At 34.9% G+C, this 26,795-nt stretch overlaps 1 protein-coding gene across 1 annotated transcript in view; it reads right to left on the minus strand.

The window, feature by feature from the left end:
- ankib1b (ankyrin repeat and IBR domain containing 1b) overlaps positions 1-26,795 on the minus strand; it is a 322,575-nt gene that overhangs the window by 24,041 nt on the left and 271,739 nt on the right. The window contains exons 3-9 of the mRNA XM_073847434.1: positions 13,563-13,863; positions 12,737-12,919; positions 12,444-12,561; positions 9,861-10,069; positions 5,694-5,782; positions 5,424-5,568; positions 2,302-2,468 (exon numbers count right to left, since the gene is read on the minus strand). Of these exons, the coding sequence (XP_073703535.1) occupies positions 2,302-2,468; positions 5,424-5,568; positions 5,694-5,782; positions 9,861-10,069; positions 12,444-12,561; positions 12,737-12,919; positions 13,563-13,863 (1,212 nt within the window). The remainder of the gene's footprint in view (positions 1-2,301; positions 2,469-5,423; positions 5,569-5,693; positions 5,783-9,860; positions 10,070-12,443; positions 12,562-12,736; positions 12,920-13,562; positions 13,864-26,795) is intronic.

Consider the following 26,795-nt stretch of genomic DNA (forward strand, 5'->3'; position numbering starts at 1 on the left):
GAGACCACTGTGTCCAGAACATACAATACAAACACACATTCTTCCTTAAATTATATATGGGCTATTCTACAGAAGAGTTGGAAATGTCTTGAAGGAAGAAAAAAAGTTTTTTTCCCCAAAAAAAAATATGTTTGCAAAATTGTATAATATCCAAGTTACACATTTTCTAGTAATTTTGCAGTTGATTTTCAGTTGATTTTCAGAAAGTTTTGGAATATTTGTCCTCTCCCCAATCTTGTCACTACCGACACACAGGAATAATAAATTTAATTAGAAGGGTTATATTGACCTATTAAGATTTTGTTTACATCTGCATTGTAAATAAATATATATTTTGCTATTTTACTGAAAAGGGTCAAGAATTACTTTTTTTTTAACATTTCAAGTGTAATTTATGAGATTTGTATTTGGAATCCAATTTTTTGTAAAAGGCAAATAGTTGGTCATACTGGTTTCAAAGTTAAGGATTTATTAATTTGAATATACACTGAACCAAAAACTATCATAACATCTTAGTTAATTCAGTACACTTTATTTTTGACAAAACATCCCATGTTTCAGTACAGACTGCACATTTTTAATAGTGACAGTAATGCTTTGGTAGCGACCACATCACATTACAGAATTTTAACTTGCATACTAAAACACTACTAAAACATAGTAAAATACTAAAAAATTGCTATGTTTTGGTCGTGATTGCTTTGGTAGTGACAATTTTATGGGATAACACCAAAAAAAACACAAAGATGTCAAATTTAATATACTTTTAATACTTCATGTGTAAACATATAAAAACTAAATGTTATGGAATTACTCCAAAAAAAGTGTGGCTAACTGCAGAAAAAAGGTGTTTGATAGTGACTTTCCTTAAAGGTGCCATAGAATGAAAAACTGTATTTACCTTGGCATAGTTGAATAATAATAGTTCTGTACATGGACATGACATATCGTGAGTCTCAAACACCATTGTTTCCTCCTTCTTATATAAATCTGGTGTTTGCAAAAGACCACTGAAAAATAGGATAATCCTAACACAGACTATGATGTTATAGTCGCGATCATTAATAGTCACGCCCCCAACATTTGCATAGCCAAATCATCAAAATTTCTGCAGCTAGGCTATTGTGAAAAAAAAAAAAGCAAGGACAATAGAAAAAAATTGCAGATCACGGGAATAAATGTTATGTTACAGGTTGTGCAGGGGATGTTAAGCGCAGGGATGGGTTGGTGTCTGTACTCAGAAAGGCAAGGAAAATAAAAAACGCATTCTAATAAAATAAGGTGAGCCACTAAAGGGACACGGTTAGCTTCTTGCTAGCAGTAGCCTGTTACATTGCAGTACATAAGATTTCACTTACCACATAAACAGAGTAAGGAAAGATGACTGCGCGGACAATGGTGAATGATTTACAGATTCTGAGCATCACTAACAAGCATCTAAACTTGTAAAATATGTGGTAAGTACTGCCACTGTAGTATAGTTACACAGAGCATGTGCAATTGCAAATCTCAAAAGTGAAAGTAAAATGATTGTGCATTCAAAACGGCAGTTTCAGTGACTCGCATATTAATAGCGGCTCGGGCTATATAGACTTTTGAACACATTTACCTTAAAATGATGGGACCTATCTACTCACCATATAGCTATGAGAGAGAGAGACACACATGAATATTTCCTGATTATAAATGTAGGGGTGTGGTTAAAATTAGTCTCAGCCAATAGAATAAAGCATACATTTTGGTAGTGACATCAAAAATGCAGGACACCTTTTTTTTTTTTTTACATAAAGTTTTAGAATTTACAAAGATTATTTTTAGCTTAACTTTTTAAAAGAATCAAAAACATGCTTTAAAAAAAAACAATGGAAAAAATACAAAAATTACTTATTTTCATAAGTTGAAATTTAGGGTTTAGGGTTCGAAAAAACCACCTGCCAATTTAAAGTACCCACTAAATGAGGATTTTATATATATTAAGCTTACTGATATTTTAAATATTATTGTGGGTTTCAATAGATAATAGAAGGATCTTAGTAAACATCTAAGATTTGAATACTTAAATGCTTTTTAAATGTGTTTTTTGGTTGTGGAACAGAAATTTGTACCAATTCTGTAGAATGGCCCACATACGTAACCCGTGTGATCTTTTTGACAATGTCTCTGTAACACAATTATGCGCTGCTTAAATAAATATTAATATGAGTCCTTTAAATCATGTAGTGAACTAGAGATTTTGTTCAGAATTACAAATTCTCTCTAGTATAATGGCATGAGAGATTTGTGTCAGTGACTGGCACTGACCAGCAGAAAAGATGGCCCTTGCCACAGTCCACCGCAGGGGCCTGGAGGCGAGGAAAACTGAGCGGGTCAGAGGTGCTGGCACCTGGCCCCTGTCCGGCCAATCGCACCGCTCTATCACAGCCAGCCCGCGGGCACCACCGGATGGCAGGATTATTCTCCACAAATGCCTGAGGAAGAAGAAGAAAATGAGTAAAGAAGAGAACGGAGAAAGAACGAAGGAGAAAGCATGTGAGGGAGGTATTTAAAATGCAAAAAACTGCCTTATTTATTTAATATGTGGCTCTCTACAGTTCTCTGAATCTGATGTAAAATGACTGCTAAACTGTATGTTTGCCAATTTTACATGGAAACTAGGGCTGTGCAATAAATCGCATGCGATTGTCATGCGTATCTCATCAGTAAAGCCGGTTCTGTGATTAGTACTCAATCTCCATCACCTGCATTCAGATGGCGCGGTATTTAAAACACTAAGCCGTAGATCACTGAAGAGCTACGCGATATCGCGTTCAAAATCAAAATCGAAATCGAACCGGCTTTACTGATGAGATACGCATGACAATCGCATGCGATTTATTGCACAGCCCTAATGGAAACATGCAACTTTTATTATGTCCTCTTTTGTTTTAAAGGAGTAGTTCACTTTCAGAACAAAAATGTACAGATAATGTACTTACCCCCTTGTCATCCAAGAGGTTTATGTCTTTCTTTCTTCAGTCGTATAGAAATTATGTTATTTGAGGAAAACATTTCAGGATTTCTCTCCATATAATGGACTTCTACGGTGCCCCTGAGTTTGAACTTCCAAAATGCAGTTTAAATGCAGCTTCAAAGGGCTCTAAATGATCCCAGCCGAGGAAGAAGGGTCTTATCTAGTGAAAAAATTGGTTATTTTCTAAAAACAACTTGTATACTTTTTTAATCTCTACACAGAGTACACACAGAGCTAGATGAGCATTTGAGGTTAAAAAGTATATAAATTGTAATTTTTTTTAGAAAATAACCGATTATTTTGCTAGATAAGACCCTTCTTTCCTCGGCTGTGATTGTTTAGAGCCATTTCAAGCTGCATTTTGGAAGTTCAAACTTGGGGGCAACATAGAAGTCCATTATATGGAGAGAAATCCTGAAATGTTTTCCTCAAAAAACAATTTTCTTACGACTGAAGAAAGAAAGACATGAACATCCTGGATGACAAGGGGGTAAGTATATTTTCTGTAAATTTTTGTTCTGAAAGTGAACTACTCCTTTAACAACACAAGTTAAAATGGAACAGTGAATTCTTGACTTAATGGTTTCTGGCTATAGCACTTGAATGACTAGATGAGACGTAACTTAAAATAGACAAGTATACAAATATATATTGTAATCCACTATTGTTCAATAGTTTGGAGTAAAAACATTTTTTTATGTTTTTGAAATAAGTCTCTTATACCCACCAAGTGTGCATTTATTTGATCCAATAATATTTTTTATATTTTATTTTAATATATTTTAAAATGTAGTTTATTCTTGTGATGCAAAGCTGAAATATCAACTGGAACCAACCAAGGCCTCCATTTGATCTCTTTAAACAACTTTTGAAAGAAATATTACAATTGGAACAGTACACTTACAACTAAAGTAACAAGGCTGATGCATTTCGAAAAATATGGATGCCTCTTCTAGACCTCTGACCTTTTGGCCACCACACATATACTTAACAAAATGTATGACTAGTTTATAACCACAACTTGACATTGATTTTATTGATTATTTTTATTTAAAAATTTTATTTATTTGCAGTTTTTTTTTTCTCTATGCATCTACAGTATTTTTCATCAGTTTATTATATTTAAATAATGCTGATCTTTTTATACTATTACTTTACTGTATTTGACATTCATTATTAATTGTTTCTACTGTTATTTTTGTTCTATGACTTTTTACTCCTATGCATATTAATAGGTTAATTGCAGGTTAATAAACAAAAAAAATAAAAAACAGAAGAACAGCATTTATCTGAAATAGAAATGTTTTGTATCATTATAAATGTCTTTATCATCACTTTTGATCAATTTAAAGCATCCCAGCTAAAAAAATATTTCTATAATTCCCCCCCCCCCCCCCCAAAAAAAAAAAAAAAAAATTATATATATATATATATATATATATATATATATATATATATATATATATAAATAATATTGCTAATAATAAGAATAAATGTTTCTTGAACAGCAAATCAGCATATTAGAATGATTTCTGAAGGATCATGTGACACTGAAGACCGGAGTAATGATGCTGAAAATTTAGCTTTGATCACAGGAATAAATTACATTTTAACATATATTCAAATAGAAAACAGTTCACAATATTACTGCTTTTGCTGTATTTTGGATCAAATAAATGCAGACATCCAAAAAAAATCCCAAAACTTGTGACTGGTAGTATATGTGATAGACAGGATAAACTACGGTCCAGGTTTCTCAAAATAACTCCTTCAGGATTTATTCTTCAATAAAAGGATCAGCTGTCTGTATATATTCCGTAAATATGAACCATTATCAGATTAAATTTTGTCATGTAAAGTTTAGAGAATTTGCCATGAACCTGCCGATTAAACAAAACTAAACCAAAAATATTTTGTCCTTTCCGGTTCATCTAATTTGCTGAGTCTTGTTATGATGCCGCGATCTGAGTTAATTTTTACCAACAGCTCCAGAAGTCCGTTAGAAAACTCTGACCCTGAAAATGGCTACAGCAGAGCTCAGACGCCCCTGTGGAAGATTCAACATCACCATGGCAACATAATGAAAGGCTTGGGACTCCACAGCGTGAGAAGTGTCATTCTCAGACATTCTCAGATGAGAGCTGCCATTGTTACAGTTACTTCAACGCTCTCAGCTCCCATTTCAATGTTCCACCGTTCTGGACTGACTTCACAATAACACTAAACACATAAACTCCACCGAGAGGACTGATCTGTGTGACTGGAAAACCAGCAGCTCTATAAAGGCCGAATCACACGGTTTAAAATGCCTAATGCTGAATGACAGTAACTCACCATATCACTAAATAATACAATTAAAACAGTATCTATGCACATAATTAAGACTAATGTGCATCTAATCGTGTAACTATACCTTGATGTCAAACTGCAGATAACGTTTGTCCATCTCTCTAGACACAATGCTCTCGATGACCTCAACAGGAACCAGCTGAAAGCAGTCATACGCCGGGCAGAAGATGTTATGTGCCTCTCCCTCCTGAATCTTCATATTCAGGAAACTGCCAAGGGCAAAAAGTATACATGACTGTTACATGACCATCACAGCAGTAGTGACGGTGAACTGACGGTGAATGTAATGTGACTAAAGCACTGAATGAAAAGTCTCTGAAGACAAAACCCTCACCTTTCCCAACATCCTCTGCAGAACTCGTGACCACATGGAATATCAACAGGCTCCTCGAACATGGAGGCTGCACACATACAAATGCCGCACTGACAACAGAGAACAAAACAACATTAGTGAGAAAGCATCTGTCATATACCTGGATATATGTGACTCTGGGCCACAAAACCAGTCTTAAGTAGCACATGTATATTTGTAGAAATAGCCAACAATACATTGTCTGGGTCAACATTTTCTTTTATGCCAAAAATCATTAGGATATTAAGATTATGTTCCATGAAGATACTTTATAAATTTCCTAGCATAAATATATCAAAACGTCATTTTTGATTAGTACTATGCATTGCTAAGAACTTCATTTGGACAACTTTAAAGGCGATTTCTCATGTTGTATCTCAGCCAAATTTTGTCCTGAAAAACTTGTTTATTCAGCTTTTAGATAATGCATAAACCTCAAAATTAAAAAAAAATGAATAAAAATTATCAAATTACGTTTGGCCATTCCGGTCTCATGACAAACTGCAAATTGAAATTTAGTCAAACCCTTCATGCCTATTCGATGATCATAAAGTTTGTTTCTAGTATAGACTGTGGCTTTATGGTGAAAGTAATGATAATGCACCGAAAGCAACCCGTTTTTAGATCACAATGTCTTTTTTATTGATACATGAAAGGACTGATTGTGTTACAACAAACTGAGACTGATCATGAACCAAGTTCACTTTACAAAGCGTTTTGAATGTCTCTTGGAAAATATAGACAATACTGGGTGATATGCTGGTAAGTTTGTGTCAAAATCAACTTACTTTTTAATGAATCTGTCATTTTAGATTATGCTCCAAAAACACTTTCAGCACTTACATGCTAAATGTGATGCAATTCATTTGGCTATCAGAAGCATAGGATGCAGAAACAGCAAGTTCAGGACTAATTTCAGCAAAAAAAAAAAATTCTTTACAAAACTCAAAATTTGCGATTTTTGTATGGCAGAATTTAATCATTGGAACTCAGGTTTAAAAAAAAATGCATTATAGAATTATTGCTAATTTGACTATAGTGTGTATTTTCCTGTGCGTCTCATTTTTAGGATAGTATGAAAGCTTATTTCAGCCACTGAATTACAATAAAAAGGTAACTGACTTTTTTTATAAAGTCAGAATTGTGTGTTATAAAGTGACTTTTTTCTGAATTGCACATGGAATTGTCAGTCAGAACTGTGAGATTTAAACTTGCAGAAAAACATACATTTATCCCCTCAAAATGTTTCTTTTTTGTCAAAAGTTTACACCCCCCTTTAAGAATCTGCAAAATGTTAATTATTTGAACAAAATAAAAGGGATCATACAAAATGCATGGTATTATTTATTTAGTACTGACCTGAACAAGATATTTCACATAAAAGATGTTTGCATATTTTCCACAAGAGAAAATTTTTAGTTGAATTTATAAAAATTACTCTGTTCAAAAGTTTACATCGCCTTGATTTTTAATACTGTGTTGATACCTGGATGATCCACAGCTGTTTTTTTTGTTTAGTGTTTTTTTTTTTTGTTTAGTGTTTATGAGTTTGAATTTAATGATTAGGGTAAATTTAACTTATTTTGTCTTCTGGGAAACATGTAACTATCTTTTGTAGCCTCTGAAGGGCAGTACTAAATGAAAAAAACATGATGTTTAGGCAAAATAAGAAAAATGTACACATCTCCATTGCTTTTAATGCATCGTTTTTCCTTCTGGCACATCAGTAAGCTTTTGAACTTTCAGTAATAGTAGTAATTAGGGGTGGGAGAAAAAAAATCGATTCTCTGATGCATCGCGATTCTCTCTTCAACGATTCTGAATCGATTCCTAATATTTCAGAATCGATTCTGAGCTTGTTTTTTCCCCGCATATGGCACGTGTGCGCGCTAGAGATGCGGCAGGATTCATTGCACAGAATTTGCACTGTAGACTCGTGCGCACTGCTTGACAGTGTGTGCTTCCACCCGCCGTGTTTGCGATATGCGTTCATTTCTGCCGTCTGGAATGCAGTACTATTAGATGCACGAAACTCGTGCACTGACAGACTCACGTGCGCTTTGGGTTTGTTCGTCCTAAAGCTCGATTGCGAATGCGGTTAAATGCACTTGCATTTTCAATAGTTTTAAACTAAACTGTACATACAGTCAGTTATGTTTTGAGAACAGGACAAAACATCTGATATATCGAAATAGATCTGTGTATGGCGTTCCGTCCATATAAACTGCTAATGCTCCGCTATCCAGGCTGTCAGAGAGAATGCGTTCACGTGTTAAATAATATAAACATGCTTATAAGTTGATCCCTTATTTGAGATTTAATCTTCCGGGCAAACAGATTCTCCGCATCTTTCTCGACTCCTCAGAATTCTCAGCCTGATTGCCAAAAATCATATGTGACCCTGGACCACAAAACCAGTCATAAGGTTAAATTTTACAAAACTGAGATGTATACATCACATGAAAGCTCAATAAATAAGCTTTCTATTGATGTATGGTTTGTTAGGATAGGACAATATTTGGCCGAGATACATCTATTTGAAAATCTGGAATCTAAGGGTGCAAAAAAATCAAAATACTGAGAAAATCACCTTTAAAGTTCTCCAAATTAAGTTCTTAACAATGCATATTACTAATCAAAAATTACATTTTGATATATTTATAGTATGAATTTTACAAAAAATCTTCATGGAACATGATCCTTACTTAATTTCCTAATGATTTTTGTCATAAAAGAAAAATCAATAATTTTGACTCATACTATGTATTTTTGGCTATTGCTACAAATATACCCCAGCGACTTAAGACTGGTTTTGTGGTCCAGGGTCACATATTGTGTTTGATGCACAACTTACTCGACTAAAAAAAAAAAAAAATAAATAAAAAACACACATCCTAGCTGTATATTTTCATAATTTCTCCCAAAAAAAAAAAAAAAGACAAATAGCCTATATAAAATGTATATATTTTTTTTTATATAATAAACAGGAAAAAGAGGAAATATTAAAATATGATTTCGTCTCTGATTTTATTGGTTTCTAAATAATCTAAAGATATTATTATTTTTGGTATTACTGGTGGTTTTAGCACTCAGCATACCTGGTAAAAAAAAAAAAAAAAGTCACCACTAGCCACTGTTGTGCATTAGTTTGAATGCAGCCTGGTAAAGCTGCCTGTCTATGATATCAGTAATAATAAAACGGCAGTAATGCTGAGGAAAAAAGAAAAACTATTGTCTGTAAACTTTCGGATACCTAAAGAACACTTATTTTAAATAAGTAATTATTTTAAAAAGTACCTTGCTTATATAATTTTAAAAATAAAGTAAAATTGGCACAAAATAAATTTGATATAAAACGTATATGAAAATGCAGCCATGTGCAGTACTATTGAAAACTGAGAATGTGAGCATTGTGATATTTAGTTGATAATGAAAACAGATTGACACCTATTTTTACAGAGATTCCAACTATAAACAAAAAGCATAGAAACTGCAATTTTACATGTTTTTTAAATTGTAAAGTTGTATTTGCACAGCAGAAGAATTAATTGGGGAAAAAATTTAGATCAAGAATCGTTTTGGAATCGGATCGTGACTCACAGAATCGGAATCGGATCGGATCGTGAAGTGCCTGAAGATTCCCACCCCTAGTAGTAATAGTTGCATATGAGTCCCTCAGTTGTCCTCAGTGTGAAAATATGGATCTCAAAATCATACAGTCATTGTTGGAAAGGGTTCAAATACACAAAAATGCTGGACAACCAAAGAATTTGTGGGACCTGAAAGATTTTTCTGAATAACAGCAGGCAGGTTTACTGTTTAGGACAAACATGGGACTCATGAACAACTATCACTAAACAAAAAAAAACACAGCTGTGGATCATTCAGGTAAAAACACAGTATTAAAAATCAAGGGGATGTAAATCTTTGAATCTTTGTGTTCTGAAGATGAATAAAGGTCTTATGAGCTTGGAAAGACATGAGGGTGAGTAATTAATGACAGAATTTTAATTTTTGGGTGAACTATCCCCTAAACACCTAAGAATTACATGTTATTCCATTAAAAATAATTATTGTACATCATATCCACAAAAGCAGCTGTACAATGAGCTACCAATCACTAACAAAGGACTAAATCTGTTCCCTCACCAAGGAGCGATCATCATCAGCAGGGGTGAGACTGATCTCGTCCGGGGAGGTGATGGATGAGCGAGTGGTGCGAGGCGTACGGGGTGAGGGCAGGGTGTCCCAGGTGTTGTAGCCTCTGGGCGGGGGAGTTGGCATCTGAACGCCTGAGCGCTGACAGCAGTTTTCAGCATTAGACATCCAAGCTTCCAGGAGTTTCTCCCTGTCCCAGTCTAAATTTCAAACAGACAACTGGGTCAGTATGCATGCAATAAAAAAAAAGAAGAAGAAAAAAAACAGTACACGAGGAGTCACATTGATTCTAAAAATACACAGTATTTCACCTATCAAATGCCTTTTTCAGAGAAATTTTCAGCTGATTCAAGAGTTTTAACAAGGCTGTTCTTCTGGGAGGAAAAACCTACCCAGATGTTCAGTATGTTGTTTTCCCACGGGATATAAGAGCACTTGATTGTCTTGATATTAAACCTGCCAGTCATGGTTGGTATACTCCCACATGGGAGGAAAAAAAAGGAAGTGAAGTATGCTATTAGCAATAATGAGTAACCATTAAAACGTATGTCAAGACATTCAATACTTAAAAGGTTTAAAGACATTCACTTCTTTAAGAACAGGCACCAGTTTTATGCAAACAGAACAATAGCTCCTCTTCCTATAGTCCAAGCCAAAGCCATGGGATGGTGGTGACATATAAAAATGACATATACTTTGCAATCTTCAAATGAACTTATCGGTCAACATCAATGAAGTGTGTTGGGGTACGAAAAGATAAGAAATACCACTTCCCAGAGGAAATCCTGGAGACAGATTCCAGACATTGAAGGCCAGATAACACAGTCCACAGTTCAAGGCAAAACACATAAACAAATACAGCCAAATAAAACTTGCTTCCAAAGAACGAGGCAAGATTTCCAAAATGAAAATCGTCAGATGTTTGTACTCTAGTTTGAATACCATCATAGTTTTTAGAGTCAATTGAGTGAATTTGGGTTTAAGATTAAAAGAAGGTGAAACTGCATATTTGAGCCTTGGCTGGCGGTCTCCAGAGAGGCCGTGGCAATAATAGCAGCACACATGAATCAGAGCTCTGCCCTTTTCTCCCATGGGCTCTAGTCATCTGGAACAAGGCCTGCTAGACAGGCTGCTCAGATAATTGGAGATTATTAAAGAAAGCACTGATCCAATTATGAGTCTTGTGCCAGGAAGTTTAGCAGCTCTAAACATGAGTGCTCTTGTAAAATTAAAGGGAAGGAAACATCTAGGTGTGCTTTGTGTGAGCATTGATGCTTTTCAGATTTGCTGTACAGAAAAATACCTTACAGGTTATTAAACGTCTCCAAGCATAAAACCATACCTGTTTCCTACAGCTGTTTTAAATGCACTTGAAGCTATATTCTTCATGAGTTAGGAACTGAAAGAATGGCGTCAGAATAAATCTAGTAAGTAGGCCTGCACTGAATATATGCCCACAGATTTACACAGAATTCAACAGCCAACCCACACAAAGTTCAACAAAATTTCCTGCTCCTTGCATGTTTGTTTGCTAAATGATAGTCGGAAGCATTATATCCATAACAGTCAGAAGCACGGCATCTGCTAAATTTCTGTAATTATTTGCATATGCTCAAATCACTTGTCAATCAAATGATATTTTTAAAGACAAAATCAAATGTGTTTCCACAAATGAATCTGTGGTCAAGTTTTATTAATTCATCCTGTTTTAGTTGAATCGTGCCACAATATACTAGTTTGGTCCCTTATTTAGTTTAGTTTAAGTGTGGCCACAATATATTGAGTTTTTGTCATGTGTAAGGCTCCGTAAAATTAATTATAATATAAAAGTTGTAATTCATTAGATATGGGAACACATATTCAGAATTAAAAGCAGAGTTTTCCATCATAAACTCCAATTTTGCTGTATATATTTTTGTTTAGAAAATGGTTGATCGTTTCATTAGATAAGACCCTTATTCCTCAGCTGGTATCGTGTAGAGCCCTTTTAGACTGCATTAAAACTGTAATTTAGGCCTTAGATTTTTAGGCTAATTCCCATTGAAGTCCACTATATGGAGAAAAATCCTGGAATGTTTTCCTCAAAAACCTTAACTTCTTTTCAACTGAAGAAAGTCATGAACATCTTGGACACCACAGGGATGAGTAAATTATCAGGAAATGTTTATTCTGGAAGTGAACTTATCCTTTATGAGATCTAGAATATGGTCTTGCAAAATAAGACATTAACATGTGTTTTTTAAGTACTAATAAAAAGCCAATATGCTAATAATACGCATGCTAATAAGCAACTAGTTAATAGTGTTCCTTATTCTAAAATGTCAAAGCTGATCTTTTCCATAAAATACAAACGCATGATGATCACTGGCTGTCAAAAAAAGAAGAAAAAAAAACTGAACAGAACAAAATAAACCAAACAAAACCAAACCAGAATAAGCAGATCAAACTCAGTTTTCATCTATGAATGAGAGTGTATTACTCTTAACTCTCAACACATTTTACCATAATTCAATTTGGGCTGGCCAATGAAACAACAGCAGTGAGTATATCATTGAGTGTTTGACACAATCGTACCGTGGGCCCGAAGAAGAGCCTCTGCAGTGAAGAGAGGAGCTTGCAACATATCTGCCGTCTCCACTATCAGCATGTCCTTCAGTCTCCTGAGGTCCTGCACTCGCAAACCTTCATAAAACTGAAACATATACAGCTACGTGTTAAACATACTGTCATAGCGAAATCAGTTTTCAATGCAGTTTTTGCATTATTGGTTCAAAAAATGCAGGTTACAATCTGTCACATCTGGACACCAGGGCTTGAGGCCAGTGTGAATGTCACAAGAAATTCCAGATTTTATTTGGAGAGCTCACCTCCCTGCGGTCTAAGGCTGCATATTCTGCCTCAATATCCTCCGCATGGGGGTCAGTGGAGAAGACCATCTGAGACTCCAGACTGAGCGCAAGCTCCTTATGGTGCTGCCTTTCTGCACAGTCACACGGGGTCTCCTTGTTCTCATTCTCCGCAAACAGGTCTGCACCACGCAGCACCAGAAACTGCAGAAAGAGAGAAATACTGTTAATATAATGTGGGAAAATCAATAAATTAAAGAGGTCATGATATGAGGAACCAAAAACAGTACCTTTTGGAATATACATAAATATCAATATTTGCCACATTTGTTTGGTAAAATTGCTATCTATGGAGGGTCAGAAAGCTCTCGGATTTCATCAAAAAATATCTTCATTTGTGTTCCGAAGATGAACAAAGTTCTTACAGGTTTAAAACGACATGAGGGTGAGTAATTAATAACAGAACTTTCTTTTTTGGGTGAACTATCCCTTTAAATCATTTCCATTGTCAAAATAAACATTTCATTCAGGATTTCCAAATGTTCCAGATCAGAGGTCTCGATTTCAAGTCACCTTGTGCCCAATAGCCAGGTGGTCTAAAAAGGTAACCAAATGACTGGAGTTAGGGGTGTGCGATAAGATGATATTAGAACATGAACGATTAAAATGTTTCCATGATCTGCCATTAGAGAGATTGTTAGCGCTACAATTATTTTGGTGCTGTGTCCAAAATCTGTTCCCTATTCTCTATACAGTGTTCAAATTGTGAATCAGTGAATGATTATGAACACAAAAACTGTCTTTGTACTTAGGCTAGGACAGTGTTTTATAATTGTGTTTTATGTACCTCCACACACGTCTTCATCCCTGAGGCAGCTGCGTAGTGTAGTGGTGTGTTTTTCTTGTTATCGGTGGCACTGACGTCAGCACTCTCATATTCACCACGGTCCAGTTTGGCGCCAGTCCACTTTAGGATCATTTGGAGGCACTCAGCCCGCCTGCGTTCATCTTCATAGGGACGGGCTAGTCGAGGCTGCAGCGCCCCTTCGGATAGCAGGATATGTGGCCCCATGCACAACACATGCAGTGTGGTCTCATTGTGCATGTTACGTTTGTTGGGGTTTCCATCCTTGCTGAAGAGGAAGGACCTGTGGATAGATGGCGTGGTGGGTGGCAAATAAATAGTAAAAAGCACTTCACTTTGAACAAAGTCATTGTTTCTCAGTTGGTTTTGTTTCTGAAACCAGATTTTAGTGACGTATAGATAATAAAATTTAGATGATATCATGCTGGTGCTTACTTTTACACCACACCACCCCCATTTAGAACATATAACTTCTTGATAGCAAACTATAACATGAGTGTCTTTCGAAAAGCTATGAATTGAGCAACACTGGCCTGCTGATTCAGACCCAAAATCTTCAGCACATTTGCAGTCGAAACAGCTGTTTTGCCTTAAAATAACTTTCAAAGATTGGCCCCTACAGTTCCACACTTTTTAGGCCAAAGAGTTTCATACTGGGCAGGAAAAGAGTGATGACGATGATGACTTGAGTACATGATTTGAGTACTTATAACAGTTTAAAAGCATTTAAGAACCAAGGTAATCTTGTATCAAAATACTGCTTGGAGCCTCACAGATTCTGACAGATTGTGGGTCAATAACATATAAGAGTGTCTGTAATAGAAAATGGAAAGTTTAAAACCCAATTCTTCAAAATGTTCTCTCTGTTTTCATGTTGGTTTCATATGACATTTAAAAAAATATATACCATATCCAAGAAAGGTTATAGTTTAATGACTCTAAAAACCACATCACATTTAACTAACATTTTCTTGTCATAAAAAAAGGTATTTTAAGATATTTAAATAAATATCTTAAAAAAAAACACTTATTGACACTGATAGAGTCATAATGGTCTTCAGGCCATCTTTATGGTATTATTTCTTGTTTAATGTTTTCTTCTGCGTATTTTGTACAAATCCTTTAAACATTCCTAAATTTGTATTAACGTTAATAAGCAGTGACACAATTTAAATTTTGGGGTGAACTATCCCTTTAAAACCCTATGCCAAACTACCTAATATGGTTTTTAGTGTTTGTCCCACAAAAAATACTCAAATTAATTTTTAACTCAGAAATTGAAAATGCGCTTATCATAAAAGGTTTATTCAAGCCGTTGTATGAAAATTTCATTATTAATGTATTTGAATTAGGGCTGTTAGTTTAACGTGTTAACTTAATTAATTAGTTGTGAAAAAATAACGCAATAAAAATATTTTAAACACAGTTAACGCACTGGCCCCACCCCCAGAACTATACTTCATCTTATATTTCATAACATTGACTGTTGACAAATATGATCCAGGGCAACAACTCCATAAATGCAGTTATGCCCTAAAATTCAAGATATTGATGCAAAAAAATGTCCCTGTATGTGTTTTTTCTCATATATCACATATCACACAATATCACAGGGGCAGCAAGAGCAATATTAGACGAGTGCTGATTTTTTTGATCTTATGTGATTGATATGTGATGTAATTAGATTAATTAATTGAAACATCATGTAATTAATTTGATTAAAATTTTTCATAGACTGACAGCCCCAATTAGAATAAATTGATAGATATGACAACACAACAGTGCTATTAAACTATTAATTACAGATAAATAAAAACTCTAAAATAATATCTCAAAATATCTTATTTTATTTCCACAAAAGAAATAAAGTCATACAGTTTTGGAACAACATGAGGGTAAGCGAAAACTCTATTGATACTAACTAACTAATGATAGATTAAATATAGGAATGTAACGTTATCAAAATCTGCAATAATATCTCGATAGAAGTCCACAATACAATATTTATTGCGATATTTAAAAAAAAAAAAAAAAAAGACAAATGAAGAATTGGAAAAAATTTACATTTTGTACATTTTAAAGTAGTAACAATAATATTAATTTATTTGCATTCCTATGACAGTAATAGCCATATATTGTAAAACAATTGCACTGTAAAATAAATTTAAATTAATATTTAATAGGTACATTATTTTTGCCTTACACTACAGTAGGGAAAATCACATACTTCTTTCCTAAATTTCTACACTTTGAATTTGGACTGCAGTAACATTACCCATTTAAAGGTGCCATAGAATGGAAAACTGTATTTACCTTGGCATAGTTGAATAATAACAGTTCTGTACATGTACATTACATACCATGAGTCTCAAACACTCATGGTATGTAATGTTTCCTCCTTATATAAATCTGGTGTTTTCAAAAGACCACTGAAAAATAGGCCAATCCTAACATAACACGGACTATGACGTTATAGTCTCGGGATCATTAATAGTCACGCCCCCAACATTTGCATAGCCGAATCATCAGAAGTTCTGCGGGTAAGCTATTGTGAAAAAAACAAAGCGAGGACAATAGCGAAAATGGCAGATCACGAGAATAAATGTTACGTTCCAGGTTGTGCAGGGGATGTTAAGTGCAGTAACTGGGTTGGTGTCTGTACTCAGAAAGGCACAGAAAACAAATAACACGCTCTAATAAGATAAGGCAAGCCACTGAAGGGACATGGTTAGCTTCTTGCTAGCGGTAGCCTGTTACATTGCAGTACATAAGATTTCACTTAGCATCTAAACTTGTAAATATGTGGCAAGTACTGCCACTGTAGTATAACGTTACACAGAGCATGTGCTATTGCAAATCTCAAAAATGAAAGTAAAATTAGTGTGCATTCAAAACAGCAGTTTTCAATGACCCGCATATTAATAACGGCTCAGGCTCCATGATTAATATATATTATGGGCACCATATATATATGGACTTGTAAAACTGTTTCTGGAGAATTTTTGCCCTTTCCTATGCCATATACCTTCTAAGTAGATATCAGAGAACAATTTTAATTAAAGCTGCAAGCAGCAATGAACGGGCCCTCGCACCCGGGCTCACCGCCGACCGGTGGCTTTAGGAAAACAGCAAACGGTGGGCAGTAGTGTTGTCAAAAGTCCCGGTACTTCGGTACCAAGTCGGTACTAAAAAAAATAAAACGTTACGGTACCAGGTTTTCTTAAGTACCGGTGGTACCGACTATCCGGTCAACCCGGTTCTTGATACGCTATACAAAAGGTGCGCGCTGCCACCAGCGCTGCTGCTGATGCCGCGGCTCTGACTCCACTTGTTTACAAAGAAGAGCCAGGCTTGCTCCAAATAGTTTGGATTTGCGGCTGAACAAGGCGAACATCATAGATCATCAAAAAACTATTTGCAAAAGATGTCGTCTCGAAAGGAGGAAACACATCAAACTTAAAACACGTCAAAGACCGACTCCAGGATCAAATAAAAGATTTCAAGTAAGGTAAGTTTCATTTTAATTTCATATTTAGAGCATTGTTGCGTATTTTAATTTGAATGTCAGACTGAAATAAATATCACCTTTTGTGTAGTGAATCGTTAGCATAAGCGCGGCTAACGCTAATATGCTGGGCCTTAATGAATTTGAAACAACGCTCCTATAACTTTTGTTAGAGTAAAAAAAAAATAAGGACATGATGTATTTACTATTTTTTACACAAATGACCCGTGTATCCAAAATATGTGTGTTAGAGAATGTACAAATGTGACGTTAATTTATGTCCTTAATATCAGTCTGTCAGAAAACGTTCTTGGCTGGATAACTCTAGCAGGTTTAAAAAGCTTATTAATAATAAATATGAATGCAGTTTGGATTGAATAAAAGTACAATCAAATAAAACACGTTTTATTCCCTGTTTAGTTTGGTAATACTTTACAATAAGATCAAATTCATGCATCATATTCTAACATAATCTTAAAGTAAGTGAACAATATATTTTTACAACATTAATTCATGTTTGTGAATGTTATTTAATACAAACACATGATCATTCATGTTTGTTCATGTTTAACAGATTAACATGATTTTATGCATTAGTCAATGTTGAAATTAGTCTTACCTTAAGAAGAATAATTGCCATGTAACTACTGTTTATTGTTAGGCGATGTTATCTAACAAATGAAAATTGTAAAGTGTTTTTAATACTGCAGTTTTCATCTGTGATAGACACTGGTCTTAATATATGTAATCATATCTAAATTTATTATAACAGCTGAGGTTTGTTATTTACTGAAAATTCATATTTTTGCTGGTGTCAATGATCTAATGTCACATCTGGTCAGACTTAGCACACTGCTTTACTTAAGTATATTATTTTTTCTTTTTACAGTTGCAGAAGATCATGAAAGACCCCAGCGAACTCTAAAACAGACAACAGTTACAGATGTTTTTCCGCAGCAGCAGAAATATGACAAAAAGTTTTGGGTGAAGCTTGTTTACATTTTTTATGCCTGTAATTTATTTAGATGTTATTTAACTACTAAAATGTTTACAATCCTTGAAATACTTTTTTAACCTGTGGAAAAACTAACAAAATTTTACGTAAGTATAAAGAATTTTTTTTACAAAGTTTTTTTTGTACATTTTATTTTTGCTTAACTTTATTAATAAAAAATAGTGTGTTGCTCAATTAATATGTTATTGTGTTTTGCTTTGGTACCGAAATTGGTACCGAGAACCGTGGATTTTCAGTGGTATTGGTACCGAATACTGAAATTTTGGTACCGTGACAACACTAGTGGGCAGTATGCTTTTAACACAGTAAAAATAGGAGAAATATGTCATAAGTCATTTAAATGTGCCAAACTTGCCACTGCCAGCTGGTGGTGCTATGCCTATAACTGATTATTGGCATGTAGATTTTCCCTATATTGTGATGATGATAAGAACATGTAATTCATGATGATAAAATGTTATTATTGCTTGCATTACGTCCACCATTTCTGCTTAAATGTCATCGTTACCTATCTGTACAATTTGTGTGGATATTGCTTTGCTGGTGACTCCTTGTTATAAGACATCACTCTTAAGTGCTACATAACTAAGAATCAATTAGGAAAGCGGTGCCCAGTTGGCACATGCATTCACAGTAACCCTCTGCCAGTTTGGATTTAAAGTTTACAGAATTGAAAGGGTTACACTTTAAAATCAACACACAGACACATACACACAATATATAAAATGTTGCCATCCAGTTTTATTTGTTAATATTAACTATATCAGTTAACATGAACAATAACATGAACATATATGTGCATTTCTTCCTCAAACATAGTGTGCAAAACAGCATGTTCCACTGCCCTCTCTCCCTCCCTCCCTCCCTCCCTTTCACCCCTCCCCCCTGCACTCACTCTGACTGTCACATAGATAGACTGTCAGGCAGAGTGAGAGCTGGTTTCTGATATCTTTTTTTAATTTTCTTCAATTCATAGAAGCTTGTATAAAATTGATATTAACAGCACTTGCTCAGAATGACTAGTTCTCTGTGTGAAAAGTTTTAAAGAGTTTGGATGCAGCACTTTAAAGATATAAAAAAATTACACTTATCTTTTTTACTATATCTTTAAAAAATCACCACGTCAACATCGTTCAAGATATCCCAAATCTGCTCGCAATTTAGCATCCTCAGAATCTTCATGTTAAAAAAGTTTGGTGTGAACAGCTTGTTCTTCTTAGGAGAAGTATGAATTTGTTTACAGCCTGATTTTTCCATAAATCCACATTCAAATCAAAATAGCCGGCTTCCTGTTGGTCTTAGCTAATGAGTTTAATTTAGAAAGTTGTCCAGATTGATGAGAACAATATATGTACAGAGTTTGGTGACTGTAGGAAAAACTAACCCCCCAACTTTTGTCAAAAGATGGCGCTATAGAGTGCCTGCTCCACACCCATTTATGGCCTTTTGCCAGTGTCTAACTATCATTAATATTGATGTGTGTGTTGAGTTTCATGAAATTCTAAGCATGTTATCTGCCTCGAAAAGACAGGAACCTAATTTTAAAGTTTGACACGTTGCCATGGCAACAGCATTTGATTTATCATCAACCCCCTTAACATATTCTCATCGGCCGTGTTTTGACATTATTTTGATGAAGTTTGAAGAAAATCGAGTAAAATTAAGAGGCTGATTTCAAAGCATTTTGAAAATGACACACTTCCTGCTGCCAGTTGGTGGCGCTATAACTTGGACACATAATAGTCACGTTTTTGTAATCGGCATCATACAACGAACAAACTGCTGAAGTTTCATCAGAATCAGGCAATGTGTGCAACAGTTATTAGACACTTCCTGTTTCTCATTTCTCGCCATAACTTTGTCGCCTTGCCATGGCCAAACCGTTCGAGATATCAAAAATTCCCTCGCAATTTAGCATCCCCAATGTCTTGAGATCATGCTGACCGAGTTTGGTGACAATCCCATGGAAATTCTGGGAGGAGTATATCACATTCCACAGCATGCGTTTTTTTACACAGCCCTGTATATCTCACTTCCTGTTGGGTGGAGCCATGACATAGAGTACAAAAGTTGTTTGGCTCAGTGAGATCTATATGTGTACCGAGTTTCATATGAATACGTGTAAGTATGTGTGCGCAGTACATCAAGTTTTCTAAATGTGTTTCAGGGGGCACTGTAGAGGCCCTGTACCACGCCTGGGGCCCAGCCTCTGTGGCGTCCTGATGGCCGCAGATTCCGACGTGTGTGCAAATTTTCAAGAGTTTTTGAGTATGTTAAGACCCCCTTAAGTGCCCGGAAGGTTTAAAAAAACAAAAAAAATTAAAGCTGCAAGCAGCGTTGACCGGGCCCTCGCCGTCTGGCAGTCGCCATCCCGATAGCATCAGGAAAACGGTGCCCAGTTGGCACATGCATTCACAGTAACCCTTTGGACTAACCCTAACTGTCTCTCCTCCTGTCTGACTCTTTCTCTTACCACCCATCCCCCCTCCTTACACTCAGCCACTTACCACACAAACACACACATAGAGTGCAGAGCAGAGTGAGATCAGATATGTTTTTTAATTTTCTTTCATTCGTGGAGTTTTGTATAATTATGAAATGAACTGTGTTTGATCAGAATGAATAGTTATTTGTATGAAAAAAGTTTCAAAGAGTTAGGATGCTGCACTTTAAATATATAATAAATAATTGAAAATTGAAAATGGAAAATGAAATTCTAGGCACGCTATCTGCCTCAAAAACACAGGAAACAAATATTTGAATGTATTTTGTATTTTTATTTATTTGCCATGGCAACAGCATTTGATGCATCAGGGACGCCTTTACAGACTCTCATCGGCCGTGTTTTTACATCATTCTGATGAAGTTTGAAGAAAATCGAGTACAAACATATTGTTCGTTGTTCGTTCGTGTGTTAGTTCATTAACCAATGTTAACAAAAGAGACCCTATTTTAAATAGTTACCATGTTTTATGATCTACAACCATTTTTAAATATTATTTTAATGATCTATAAGCATCTGTGAAATAATTATAAACAAATATATTAAAAATAAATACATATTAACTTAGTTGATGTATTTGTTTCTCATTCTAATTAAGTGAACTGAGCAGTATAGTGTCATACTTATAAGATTTTTTATTCTATCAGTGAGATTGTATATATGTATATAAATCATATAATTTTTCCTTAAAAGATTAAAAAAAGATTTTAATGCTCTTTAAGCACCTATACAAAATAATTATGTAAAAGTACACTGACAGTACATTATATATCAACTGATTCTATGGATTATTTTCATTCTTATACACTGAGAATGAGCTAAATAGCATTATTGTTCAAACGATTCCTTATCTTATGAGGACCTCTAGTGTTCATCCCTGGTACTAGAGCTTTAATCTGACAATTTATATGACACTTTTAATGTTTTTGGGGCCTCTGAGCATGATAACATTTTGAAACTACACGTGTTTCCTAAGAATTTCTTGTTCTTTATATGTAAAAAGTTTTGATGAGTTAGAATAATGCAATTTAAAGATATATGGAAATAACTCTCCATCTTTTTTACTGTTACTTTCATAAATCACCACATCAACACCGTTCAAGATATCCCAAAGCCGTTCACATTTTAACATCTTCAGTATCTTGGCATCATGTTGACAAAGTTTGGTGTGCACTGTCTGATTCTGCTATGAGTGATATGAATTTATTCAGCTATATTTTTCCAAAAATCCACATTCAAATGAAAATAGCTGACTTCCTGTTGGTCGTAGCTAATGGGTGTAAATTTTTTGCAAAAAAAAATCTGGTGATCAAAAAATATTAGGCTTTAGTTAAGATCTGTTAGTTTTATGGACAGTTAGAATGTTTTGTATATGCAGACAAGGGCTTTATGATGGGCCTGATTTGAATTAAAAAAAATATATATTTCTTAAACATGTTTGAAGTTCTTAATAGATTTCACTGTTGCACATTTAGTCTTTTTTTTTTTTACAGTAATGTGCATTTTGCAGTTTGTTTGCATGGTGTACATTGGATGCACATATTTATGACTTCTTGTTACAGTATTCATTTAAAATAAAAGTTGTTTAAAATAAACAACTGTGTGCACCCTATTATTAATGTAGATGTGTATTTCAGTAATAAACTTAAGTAGGGGAGTTTTAAGTTACCAGGATTTATATCAAAATAGTGATCCCATGTCTGCAAAACTAACATTTTAAATGAAATATTGATAGCTAATCGATATCGAATCGAATATAATCGAATCGAAACCATAAAAATAACAATCGAATCGAATTGCCAAATTGGTCACAATACCCAGCCCTAATTCACATCCTAATGAATAAACAACCAAGAGTTTAAATATTCCCTTCTATCTCCTCCTCTCTGACTCTCTCTTTCCACCCATCCCCCCTCCCCACGCTCACCCTAACACTCAACAAACACACACCCACTTACCACGCACACACATAAGTGCAGAGCAGAGAGGGATCAGATTTGTTTTTTAATTTTCATTAATTCATAGATCTTTGTATAATTATGAAATGAACGGTGTCTGATCAGAATGACTAGTAGTCTGTATGAAAAAAGTTTCAAAGACTTTGGATGCTGCACTTTAAAGATATAATAAAATTACGGCTATCTTGTTGTACTCCGATTTCAATCAATCACCACATCAACACCGTTCAAGATATCCTAAATCTGCTCGCAATTTAGAATCTTCAGAATGTTGGCAACATGTCAAAAAAAGTTTGGTGTGAATTGGTTGGTTTTCCTGAGAGAAGTATATAAAATTCCACAGCCTGATTTTTCCAAATATCCACATTCAAATCAAAATAGCCGACTTCCTGTTGATCGTAGCTAATGGGTGTAAATTAGAAATGTTTCTGGCTTGATGAGATCAATATATGTACCGAGTTTGGTGACTGTAGGACAAACTAAACCCTCAACTTTTGTCAAAAGGTGGCGCTATGGAGCGCCTGCTCCACGCCCATTTATGGGCTTTTATCAGTGTCTTAATATCATTAATACAGATGTGTGTGTGAAGTTTCATGAAATTCTGAGTATTTTAAGTGGCTTCAAAACACAAAAAGCTAAAGTTAAAGTTTGACACGTTGCCATGGCAACATGATAAAAGTTATCGATAAGGCAATTCACAGATTCTCATTGGCCGTGTTTCAACATTATTGAGATGAAGTTTGAAGCAAATTGAGTAAAATTAAGAGGTTGATTTAAAAGCATTTAGAAAACGTTGCGCTTTGTGTTGCCAGTTGGTGGCGCTATAACTTTGACTCCTAATAGTCACATCTCTGTGATAGGCATCATAAGATGAACAAACTGCTGATGTTTGGTCAAAATCAGACAAAGTGTGTTAAAGTAATTAGACACTTCCTGTTTCTCATTTCTCGCCATAACTTTGTCGCCCCGCCACGGCCAAACCGTTCGAGATATCAAAAATCCCCTGGCAATTTTGCGTCCCCAATGTCTTGAGATCATGCTGACTGAGTTTGGTGGCCATCGGTTGGAAGGTCTAGGAGGAGTATTTCAAATTCCATTGCATGCGCTTTTTAGACATCCCTGAATAGCTGACTTCCTGTTTGGTGAAGCACGGACTGTGAGCACGGAAGTTGTTCGGCCCGATGAGGTCTATATGTGTATGAATTTTGGTGACTGTAGATCAATTGGTGTGCGCTCCAGAGTCCCTCAAAAGTCGCAATTTTTAACGCTGTGCCACGCCCCCCCCAGGTGACCCCCCCATGTCAAAGTCTGTCCGGCCCTGATGGCCGCAGGTTCCAATGTGTGTGCAAATTTTCAAGAGTTTTCGTGTATGTTAAGGGCCCCAAAATCACCCAAAACATTGAAAAAAAAATAATAATAATAATAATAATCCTTAGAAAAACAATAGGGCCTTCGCCCTTTTGGGCTCGGGCCCTAATTAAAGCTGCAAGCAGCGTTGACCGGGCCCTCGCCGTCTGGCAGTCGCCATCCCGATAGCATCAGGAAAACGGTGCCCAGTTGGCACATGCATTCACAGTAACCCTTTGGACTAACACTAACTGTCTCCCCTCCTGTCTGACTCTTTCTCTTGCCACCCATCCCCCCTCCTTACACTCAGCCACTTACCACACAAACACACACATAGAGTGCAGAGCAGAGTGAGATCAGATATGTTTTTTAATTTTCTTTCATTCGTGGAGTTTTGTATAATTATGAAATGAACTGTGTTTAATCAGAATGAATAGTTATTTGTATGAAAAAAGTTTCAAAGAGTTAGGATGCTGCACTTTAAATATATAATAAATCATTGAAAATTGAAAATGGAAAATGAAATTCTAGGCACGATATCTGCCTCACAAACACAGGAAACAAATATTTGAATGTATTTTGTATTTTTATTTATTTGCCATGGCAGCAGCATTTGATGCATCAGGGACGCCTTTACAGACTCTCATCGGCCGTGTTTTTACATCATTCTGATGAAGTTTGAAGAAAATCGAATACAAATATATTGTTCGTTGTTCGTTCGTGTGTTAGTTCATTAACCATTGTTAACAAAAGAGACCCTATTTTAAATAGTTACCATGTTTTATGATCTACAACCATTTTTAAATATTATTTTAATGATCTATAAGCATCTGTGAAATAATTATAAACAAATTTATTAAAAATAAATACATATTAACTTAGTTGATGTATTTGTTTCTCATTCTAATTAAGTGAACTGAGCAGTATAGTGTCATACTTATAAGATTTTTTATTCTATCAGTGAGATTGTATATATGTATATAAATCATATAAGTTTTCCTTAAAAGATTAAGAAAATATTTTAATGCTCTTTAAGCACCTATACAAAATAATTATGTAAAAGTACACTGACAGTACAGTATATATAAACTGATTCTATGGATTATTTTCATTCTTATACACTGAGAATGAGCTAAATAGCATTATTGTTCAAACGATTCCTTATCTTATGAGGACCTCTAGTGTTCATCCCTGGTACTAGAGCTTTAATCTGACAAATTTATATGACACTTTTAATGTTTTTGGGGCCTCTGAGCATGATAACCTTTTGAAACTACACGTATTTCCTAAGAATTTCTTGTTCTTTATATGTAAAAAGTTTTGATGAGTTAGAATAATGCAATTTAAAGATATATGGAAATAACTCTTCATCTTTTTTACTGTTACTTTCATAAATCACCACATCAACACCGTTCAAGATATCCCAAAGCCGTTCACATTTTAACATCTTCAGTATCTTGGCATCATGTTGACAAAGTTTGGTGTGAACTGTCTGATTCTGCTATGAGTGATATGAATTTATTCACAGCTATATTTTTCCAAAAATCCACATTCAAATCAAAATAGCTGACTTCCTGTTGGTCGTAGCTAATGGGTATAAATTTTTTGCAAAAAAAATCTGGTGATCAAAAATGATTAGGCTGTAGTTAAGAACTGTTAGTTTTATGGACAGTTAGAATGTTTTGTATATGCAGACAAGGGCTTTATGATGGGCCTGATTTGAATTTAGAAAAATGTTTTATTTCTTAAACATGTTTGAAGTTCTTAATAGATTTCACTGTTGCACATTTAGTCTTTTTATTTTTTTACAGTAATGTGCATTTTGCAGTTTGTTTACATGGTGTACATTGGATGCACATATTTATGACTTCTTGTTACAGTATTCATTTAAAATAAAAGTTGTTTAAAATAAACAACTGTGTGCACCCTATTATTAATGTAGATGTGTATTTCAGTAATACACTTAAGTAGGGGAGTTTTAAGTTACCAGCATTTATATCAAAATATGGATCCCATGTCTGCAAAACTAACATTTTAAATGAAATATTGATAGCTAATCGATATCGAATCGAATTGAATCGAAACCATAAAAATAAGAATCGAATCGAATTGCTAAATTGGTCACAATACCCAGCCCTAATTCACATCCTAATGAATAAACAACCAAGAGTTTAAATATTCCCTTCTATCTCCTCCTCTCTGACTCTCTCTTTCCACCCATCCCCCCTCCCCACTCTCACCCTAACACTCAACAAACACACACCCACTTACCACGCACACACATAAGTGCAGAGCAGAGAGGGATCAGATTTGTTTTTTAATTTTCATTAATTCATAGATCTTTGTATAATTATGAAATGAACGGTGTCTGATCAGAATGACTAGTAGTCTGTATGAAAAAAGTTTCAAAGACTTTGGATGCTGCACTTTAAAGATATAATAAAATTACGGCTATCTTTTTTTACTCCGATTTCAATCAATCACCACATCAACACCGTTCAAGATATCCTAAATCTGCTCGCAATTTAGCATCTTCAGAATGTTGGCATCATGTCAAAAAAGTTTGGTGTGAATTGGTTGGTTTTCCCGAGAGAAGTATATAAAATTCCACAGCCTGATTTTTCCAAATATCCACATTCAAATCAAAATAGCTGACTTCCTGTCGATCGTAGCTAATGGGTGTAAATTAGAAATGTTTCTGGCTTGATGAGATCAATATATGTACCGAGTTTGGTGACTGTAGGACAAACTAAACCCCCAACTTTTGTCAAAAGGTGGCGCTATGGAGCGCCTGCTCCACACCCATTTATGGGCTTTTATCAGTGTCTAAATATCATTAATACAGATGTGTGTGTGAAGTTTCATGAAATTCTGAGTATTTTAAGTG

The sequence above is a fragment of the Garra rufa genome, chromosome 9, assembly GCF_049309525.1.
Source record: "Garra rufa chromosome 9, GarRuf1.0, whole genome shotgun sequence".
NCBI classification, from domain to species: domain Eukaryota; kingdom Metazoa; phylum Chordata; class Actinopteri; order Cypriniformes; family Cyprinidae; genus Garra; species Garra rufa.